The sequence below is a fragment of the Nerophis ophidion genome, linkage group LG10 (genome assembly GCF_033978795.1).
Source record: "Nerophis ophidion isolate RoL-2023_Sa linkage group LG10, RoL_Noph_v1.0, whole genome shotgun sequence".
Taxonomy (NCBI): Eukaryota; Metazoa; Chordata; class Actinopteri; order Syngnathiformes; family Syngnathidae; genus Nerophis; species Nerophis ophidion.
This window is the reverse complement of record NC_084620.1, coordinates 51,139,701-51,149,700: the sequence shown is the minus strand read 5'-3', so window position 1 is coordinate 51,149,700 and position 10,000 is coordinate 51,139,701. Positions and strand designations below refer to the sequence as shown.

At 33.2% G+C, this 10,000-nt stretch overlaps 1 protein-coding gene across 2 annotated transcripts in view; it reads left to right on the top strand.

Moving 5' to 3' along the window:
- The window catches only part of LOC133560968 (monocarboxylate transporter 2-like), a 59,039-nt gene that overhangs the window by 37,573 nt on the left and 11,466 nt on the right, over positions 1 to 10,000 (top strand). For both annotated transcript variants that reach the window (XM_061914042.1, XM_061914041.1), the window contains exons 2-3: positions 137 to 371; positions 9,078 to 9,221. In XM_061914042.1, the coding sequence (XP_061770026.1) occupies positions 155 to 371; positions 9,078 to 9,221 (361 nt within the window). In that variant the 5' untranslated portion in view covers positions 137 to 154. The remainder of the gene's footprint in view (positions 1 to 136; positions 372 to 9,077; positions 9,222 to 10,000) is intronic.

Sequence of the window (10,000 nt, the reverse complement as noted above, 5' to 3'; positions counted from 1 at the left end):
GTCTCCAATCAGAACGAAGCTAAAAGACATTCTATTCTGCCTAAAGGTGAAAATTAACATTGTCCGAGGGCGGCGCATCCGAGCTCCTGCAACCAGCAGCCATATTTAACCACACCTTTCTCTTGTCTCCCCTCAGTGTCGACCCGGTCCGGCGATGCCGCCCCCGGTCACTGGTCCCCCCGCCGTGCCCCCGCCAGACGGCGGCTGGGGCTGGGCCGTGGTGCTGGCCTCCTTCATTTCCATTGGCTTCTCCTACGCCTTCCCCAAGGCCATCACCGTCTTCTTCAAAGACATCCAGGTCATCTTCGACGCTTCCTACAGCCAGATCGCCTGGATCTCCTCCATCATGCTTGCCGTCATGTACGCCGCAGGTGAAAATATGACCAAATGTTACAGTATTTTTTTATAGGTTACAGTCTGAAAAAAGTCTTATATAAGCCACACCCACTCAGTCGAAAAAAAACAAAAATTTCCTTACATTAGCCACAGATATGAACGTTGTATAATGACTTATTTACACAGAAATATTCTATAAATCTTTGTTTACATACCTTAATTGTATCCGAATGGGGTCTGTAACAAGGCAGTAAAACAGTTGACCAAACAAAACAGAAGTCATCATCATTGACCCGCTAGCCAACTCTCCAATCAGCTGGTGGATTTACGATACTGGACCAATACAAAAAGAATGCCATTCCAAGTTAATAATGCTAACACAGCCCCCTTTAAACGTGTTAGCGTAGTAGCTAATGCTAATGACACAAGCTTTGATTACATCACGATAGCACGTACAAATATGCACGGAAACTATCCTACAGACATCACACACGGGACGGTTTAGTCAGTGAGAATTGTTTTAGTTATATTGTAAAACTTACAAACGTTGCTCGGTGCGACGAATGCAGAATCCATACGAGTAGAAACGCTATGGACAGCTAGAAGACTTGAAAGTTGTCCTACAGACATCACACATGGGACGGTTTAGTGTGTGAATTGTTTTAGTTATATTGTAAAACTTACAAATGTTGCTCAGAGCGACGAATGAAGAATCCATACGAGTAGAACGCTATGGACGGTTAGAAAAATGCATGAAAAATGGCCTACAGACATCACACATGGGACGGGTTAGTAAGTAAGAATTGTTGTAGGTATATTGTAAAACTTACAAACGTTGCTTGGAGCGACGAATGAAGAATCCATACGAGTAGAAACGCTATGGACAGCTAGAAGACTTGAAAGTTGTCCTACAGACATCATACATGGGACGGTTTAGTGAGTGAGAATTATTTTAGTTGTATTGTAAAACTTACAAATGTCGCTCAAAGTGATGAATTAAGAATATATACGAGTAGAAACGCTATGGACGATTACAAAAATTCATGAAAAATGGCCTACAGACATCACACATGGGACGGTTTAATAAGTAAGAATTGTTTTAGGTATATTGTAAAGCTTAAAAACGTTGCTTGGAGCGACGAATGAAGAATCCATATGGGTAGAAACGCTATGGACAGCTAGAAGACTTGAAACTTATCCTACAGACATCACACATGGGACGATTTAGTGAGTGAGAATTATTTTAGTTATATTGTAAAACTTACAAATGTTGCTCAAAGTGACAAATTAAGAATCCATACGAGTAGAAACGCTATGGACGGTTAGAAAGATGCATGAAAAATGGCCTACAGACATCACACATGGGACGGTTTAGTAAGTAAAAATTGTTTTAGGTATATTGTAAAAGTTACAAACGTTGCCCGGAGCGACGAATGAAGAATCCATATCAGTAGAAACGCTATGGAAAGCTAGAAGACTTGAAAGTTGTCCTACAGACATCACACATGGGACGATTTAGTAAGTAAGAATTGTTTTAGTTATATTGTAAAACTTACAAAGGTTGCTTGGAGCGACGAATGAAGAATCCGTACGAGTGGCAACGCTATGGACAGCTAGTAGACTTGAAACTTGTCCTACAGACATCACACATAGGACGGTTTAGTGAATGAGAATTGTTCTAGTTATATTGTAAAACTTACAAACGTTGCTCGGAGCGACGAAAGAAGAATCCATACGATTAGAAACGCTATGGACTGCTAGAAGACTTGAAACTTGTCCGACAGACATCACACATGGGATGGTTTAGTGAGTGAGAATTGTTCTAGTTAAATTGTGAAACTTACCAAAGTTTCTCGGAGTGATGAATGAAGAATCCATACGAGTAGAAACGCTACGGACAATTAGAAGACGTCCGGTTTAAAGCACTTAAGGAAAGGGACACTGCAGTTAAGTGGACTGGTCCAAATGTAGCACAAACAAAAACACACCATTTCAGTGTCTTTGCTTGTTAAAAAAAAATGGTTTTGCATTAGGGGGGCGCCTGCGAAGAAAAATCCATCAATTAGCCACACCGTTTTAAAGGCTGCAGGGTTCAAAGTGTAGGAAACAAGAGGCATCTTACAGTCAGGAATTTACTGTATTTAGTATATAAATGATAAAAAAAAATAGTTTACAAAATCTTGGCTGCTGATGTACAACTAAAAATCCATCAGTTAGCCACACCGTTTTAAAGGCCGCAGGGTTCAAAGTGTAGGAAACAAGAGGCATCTTACAGTCAGGAATTTACTGTATTTAGTATATAAATGATAAAAAAAATAGTTTACAAAATCTTGGCTGATGATGTACAACTTATACGCGCAGTGTTGGCCTAAAAGGCCTATTTTTAAAAATGTATTTTTATTGACAAAAATCCCACAAAGTGAATGTAATTAAACTCCAACTTAATCCCGGTTACTCAGTAGAAAAGTTAAAAATGTAAGATTAAAATGTACAAAACAATTGAAATACAATACATGTTATGTAGCGATAAAACCCCCCTATTATTCTATTATTATAATTTTTTTGGGTATGATTCCATTTTTAAAAAATACGTTTTTGAAAAAGTTTCATTGTAATTATTATACTAAATACTTCATTGTGAGGAGCGGTTTGAATGGAGAATGGATATGTCACTCCAGGAATGGGATGGAATCGTTATGTACCCAAAGAGTCACACCCCTCACCACCACACTGTCATGTGACCACACCGCCGTCATGTGACCACACCACCGTCATGTGACCACACCACCGTCATGTGACCATCTCTTACCTAAAATGTTGTTTCTTTCCACCGGGTCAAGCGGATTCGTATTTCTGCATGTTGCTCATTGTCACACGGCCTCGCTGTAATCGGAGCTGTTGTGTAAACACACACACACACACACACACACACACACACACACACACACACACACACACACACACACACACACACACACACACACACACACACACACATACACACACACACACACAGCGTTTACCCAGCAGGCACATGACATTGAAACAACGTTGAGAACTCTTTGAATGAGGTCCTGACCTTGAGCAACACAAATACAACGTTGAAAACACATACTTTTTGACAATGTTTAATCAAGGTTGTGTTGTGACGTTGATTTGACATTGAAATTTGGTTATTTCCCAACCAACATTCTGCAACACAAATACGACGTTTATTCACTGTCAGGTCGTGACGTTGATTTGATATTGAAATTTGGTCGTTTCCGACACAACAACGTGGATCCATTTTTAGACATTGACGTTACATCACTTTACAAATACAACCAATTTTTCCAAAGTTGTTGTAAGTCGGTTTTTAAGGACACGTACGTACAAACAATAATTGTTGCATTGACCTGTGGCTAACAGCCAGCTGGAGTATAAAGTACACGAGCAGCTCCACATATTGACGCTGACAACGGTATAGCACACCATGTGGGGAGTGGGCTGCAGGGCAGCGGCCAGAACGAGGGCAGGATTACGGTGTGGACAGATGGCAGCTGTGGCCTGGACTTGCATGGTCCTGCAGCCTGAGTGGCAATCCCAGCAGGGGAGCTGAGCCACTGGAAACATATTTTTGGCCAAACCACATGAGTCACAGACATTGCACAGAAGACCTCCACCCTATTGTTTTTCCCTTTGTCCACTGAGTGGGACCAGGCCCGAGTAGAGGACATGTAGGATATAATCCCGGGTGGGGATTAGGCTGGCGTGTTTGGAGGATTGCAGCGTGCAGGGAATGTAGCGCCGCATGTCCATCATCCAGCATTGTCAGTGTGCTTCTCTCCTAACCAAAAGTGAAAGAGAAAGCAAAAAAAAGTGACATCTGGTATAAAGAGGATGTTGTTGACAGGAAGTGTTGTTTACCAACACTTCCTGTCGAGCAGCTTGTGTAGCATTTTATGTAACACAGGCTTTTTTTTTCAACTCCCAGTGAGCCTCCTCCTCGGGGAACATGCTACGCACGATTAAAGCTGATTAAGGGATGTATAAATACATGGAGATGATGTCAATGTTTACCCTGTCGCTATAGCAACAGGCATCGTTCACATAAATGACATCATTCAACTTTGGAGGTTGGACAACTCTTCTGCATTTATTTGTAAGTATGTACAGTGGGGCAAAAAAGTATTTAGTCAGCCAGCGATTGTGCAAGTTCTCCCACTTAAAATGATGACAGAGGTCTGTAATTTTCACCATAGGTACACTTCAACTGTGAAAAAAAAATCCAGGAATTCACATGGTAGGAATTTTAAAGAATTCATTTGTAAATTATGGTGGAAAATTAGTATTTGGTCACTTCAAACAAGGAAGATCTCTGGCTCTCACAGACCTGTAACGTCTTCTCAATCCTCCACTCGTTACCTGTATTAATGCCACTTGTTTGAACTCGTTATCTGTATAAAAGACACCTGTCCACAGCCTCAAACAGTCAAACTCCAAACTCCACTATGGCCAAGACCAAAGAGCTGTCGAAGGACACCAGGAAAATAATTGTAGACCTGCACCAGACTGGGAAGAGTGAATCTACAATAGGCAAGCAGCTTGGTGTGAAAAAAATCAACTGTGGGAGCAATTATCAGAAAATGGAAGGCATACAAGACCACTGATAATCTCCCTCGATCTGGGGCTCCACGCAAGTTCTCATCCCGTGGGGTCAAAATGATCATGAGAACGGTGAGAAAAAAATCCCAGAACCACACGGGGGGGACCTGGTGAATGACCTGCAGAGAGCTGGGACCAAAGCAACAAAGGTTACCATCAGTAACACACTACGCTGACAGGGAATCAAATCCTGCAGTGCCAGATGTGTCCCCCTGCTGAAGCCAGTGCATGTCCAGGCCCGTCTGAAGTTTGCCAGAGAGCACATGGATGATACAGCAGAGGATTGGGAGAATGTCATGTGGTCAGATGAAACCAAAATAGAACTTTTTGGTATAAACTCAACTCGTCGTGTTTGGAGAAAGAAGAATACTGAGTTGTATCCCAAGAACACCATACCTACTGTGAAGCATGGGGGTGGAAACATCATGCTTTGGGGCTGTTTTTCTGCTAAGGGGACAGGACGATTGATCCGTGTTAAGGAAAGAATGAATGAGGCCATGTATTGTAAGATTTTGAGCCAAAACCTCCTTCCATCAGTGAGAGCTTTGAATGGTTGACCAAATACTTATTTTCCACCATAATTTACAAATAAATTCTTTAAAAATTCCTGGATTTTTTTTCACATTCGGTCTCTCACAGTTGAAGTGTACCTATGATGAAAATTACAGACCTCTGTCATCATTTTCAGTGGGAGAACTTGCACAATCGGTGGTTAACTAAATACTTTTTTGTCCCACTGTATGTATATATGTTTGTATGTATATATATATATACATATATATATATATATATATATATGTATATATATATTATACACATATGTAATATATACATATATTTTTGTGTGTATATATGGATGGATGGAGTACATGTGTGTGTGTATAGATGTATGTATATGTGTTTGTATGTATGTGTATATATATACAGTATACACACATATGTATATATATATATACATACACACACATATATATATGTGTATTATATACATACATATGGATGGATGTATGGCTGGATGGAATATGTGTGTGTGTGTGTGTATGTATGTATATGTATGTGTATATATATTTATGTGTGTGTGTGCGTGCACGTGTGTGCGTTTGTATACAGGTAAACCCCTATAGACACACTACCTATGTAAAAAGATTATATCAAGCCTAAAATAAGTAGTTATTTCCTAAATTCTTGGCTTTCAAGAGTTTCCCCTCATTTTTCTCATCTTGTAATGACTCTCCATCACATGGTCGTGGAAGCAAACTGCATGTGTGCCTGTTATTCTGTGGGACTTATTATTCCGGGTCACCGCAGTCCGTGGTTATAATAAGTTTGTAATGGAGGTGTCTGGCCAGGACATGATAAGCAGTTTTTTTTGTCGTCCCACCACCCCTGAGACAGAAAGTAACGCCCAAACACCGGGGGCTTCCTCGTCTCAGTCGCCTCTGAGATTGTTTGCTCGGGATGCAAATGAAGGGCGATTTTGCTCAGGGTGGGAATAAATACTGTGTTACATCATCAAAAAAATAGGACTTTAAAAAAACAAAAAAACATTAATGTAGATAAATAAAATGCATGATTTAAAAGAGTGTAAACAGTCCTTATTTAGTATTAAAATGATAAAGGCAATATTATTAAAGAAATACTGTTGCATAGTTACAAAAAATGACATTTTTCTAAAAACAAACAAATAATTAAAATGCAAAGATAATATGTGTAATATCAAATCAAACAAATACAACACTATTAAAGAAATAATGTGTTGTATAAAATACATTCAATATTTAAATAAATAAAACGCATAATAATAAAAAATGCCAAAAAAAAAATCCTCAAAAATATGTGTTATAATAAATAAAATGAATGCAATATCATTAAAGAAATACTGTTACATTTTTTCCTAAAAATATTTAAATAAATGAATACATTTTATAATTATAAAAAGCGTAAAAACATGTCATTTTCTTCAAAAGTAATATGTATAATATTTAAAAAAAAATGCAATAATATTAAATAAATACTTTGTTGTATAATTAGATTAAATATTTAAATACATAAAAACGCATAATTTTAAAAATATACAAATGATTGTTTTTCTTTGGAAAATATGTATGATATTAAATAAAATAAATGCAATGTTATCAAAGAAAATACTGTTAAATTATCACAAAAATGACATTTTTATAAAGAGTGCAAATATTTATTATTTAGTATTATTAAATAAATACTGTTACATAGTTACAATTTTTTTTTTCTAAAAACAAAACATATTTAAATAAATAAATAAAACGCATGATTATAAAAAGTGTAAAAAAATAATTTTCTTCAAAGATAATATGTATAATATTAAATAAAATAAATGCAATAACATTAAATAATGTGTTGTATGATTACATTAGATATTTAGATAAATAAAACGCATAATTATAAAATAAATCTTTTTTTCTTTAAAAATATGTATAATTTTAAATAAAATGACTGCAATATTATTAAAAGAATACTATTTACATAATTACAAAAAAATCAAATTTTTCTAAAATACAAAAACTATTTATATAAATAAATAAAATGCATAATTATAAAAAGTGTAAAAACAAATTCTTTAAAATTTATATGTACAAAATAAAAAAATGCAATAATATTAACGAAATACAGTGTTGTATAATTACATGAAATATTTAAATTTTAAAACGCATAATTATAAAAAACTATTTAAAAAAATATTCACAAATATTTATGATATTAAATAAATAAATGCAATATTATTAAAAAAATACGGTTACATAATTACAAAAATTACATTTTTTAAAGAGTGTAAATATTCCTTTTTTAGTATTAAAAACATAAACATAACATGCAATCTTATTAAAGAAATACTGTTACATAATTAAGAAAAAAATAAAATTTTCTATAAACAAAAAAATATTTAAATAAATAAAATGCATGATTGTTTAAAATGTAATAAAATAAATACATCAAATACTATCAAAAATAATATGTATAATAAAAAATCAATAATATTAAAGAAATATTGTGTTGTATAATTACATTGAATATTTAGAAAAAATACAAAACAAAAAAAAAAAATGAAAAAAACATTTTTGAAGTAATATATATAATATTAAATAAAATAAATGCAATATTCTAACATAATTACATTTTTTTTAAAACAAAAAATATTTAAATAAATAAACAAAATGCATACCTTTTAAAAAGTGTAAAAAAAAAAACCCAACATTTTTTTCAATAATATAGGCATAACAGAAATGAAAGATGATTAAAGAAATACTGTGCTGTATAATTACATTAAGTATTTAAATAGATAAAATGCGTAATCATAATTTATTTTTTAAAAATTCTTAAAAAATATGTTTGATATTGCAAATAAAAATAAAATGATAAAAACAAAAAACAAAAATATGTTCGATTTTGAATAAGATAAATGCAATATTATTAAAGAATTCCGGTCACATTATTACTAAAAATATTTTTTTCTAAAAAAAAAATTTTTTTTTTAAATAAATAAGTATAATCCATAATTATAAAAAGCGCATAATTTTTTTTTCTTCAAAAATAATATGTATAACATTAAATAAATATGTGCAAAAATCTTAACGAAATACTGTGTTGTATGATTAAATTGAATATTTAAATAAATAAAACTCATAATGATAAAAAAAATATAAAAAAATGTTTTCTCCAAAAATATGTTTGCTATTGAATAAGATAAATGCAATATTATTAAAGAAACAGTTACACAATTACAAAAAAATTACATTTATGTAAAAACGTAAAAGATTTAAATAAATAAATAAAATGAATAATTATAAAAAAAATTATTTTTTTCAAGAATATGTATAACATAAGATAAAATAAATGCAATTATCTTAAAGAAATACTGTGTTTTATGATTACATTAAGTATTTAAATAAATTGCATAATTATAAACAATTCACTTATTTTTTTATTGAAAAATAAGTTTAATATTAAACATAATAACTGCAATATTATTAAAGAAATACTGTTCTATAATTAGAAAAATGGATGCAAATGACTGTGCTGAAGGTGGGAAATGACAAGCGTGGCGTTGGCGTGTGTTGCAGGCCCCGTCAGCAGCATCCTGGTCAACACGTACGGCTGCAGGCCCATCGTCATGATGGGCGGCTGCTTGTGTGCACTCGGCATGACTCTGGCCTCCTTCTGCACCAGCGTGGTGCAGCTCTACCTCTGCATCGGAGTCATCGGGGGTAAGTCCTTCCAAATCCACTTAACTCCCTTCTCATTGGACGTGATTAGCGTGCGCTAATAGCAGGCAGTCGGAAATAAACCAGCATGTTGACCTGTCAGCTTATATTTCAGACCTTTGCCTATATAAGTCAACTTCCATTGATTGCTATTTATAATTGAACAAAAAACACTACCTTTATACCACAATAATAATAAACAACTTCAGTAAAAGGGCTTTTTTAACAGGTTTAATCAGGATTATCAATATGTATAATAAATTAAATAAATGCAATATTATTAAAAAACTACTTTTACATGATTAAAAAAGGACATTTTTCCCAAAACTATTTAAATAGATAAATAAAATGCACATTTATAAAAAATGTAAGTTGTATTTTCTTCAAAAATATTATGTATAATATTAAATACAATAAATGCAATATTATTAAGGAACTACTGTTACATGATTACAAAAAATGACATTTTTCTAAAAAAAAAATATTTAAATAGAAAAGTAAAATGCATAACAATAACAAGTTTACATTTTTTATTTTTTTTAAAAATAAATACCATAAATGCAATATTATTAAAGAACTACTCTTACGTAATGACAAAAAATGACATTTTTCTAAAAACTAAAATATTTAAATAGATTAAAAAAAATGCATAATAATAAGTTAAAATGTTTTATTTTCTTCAAAAATAATATGTATAATATTAAATAAAATAAATGCAATATTATATAAAATAAATGCAATATTATTAAAGAACTACTGTTACATTATTAAAAGAAATAAAT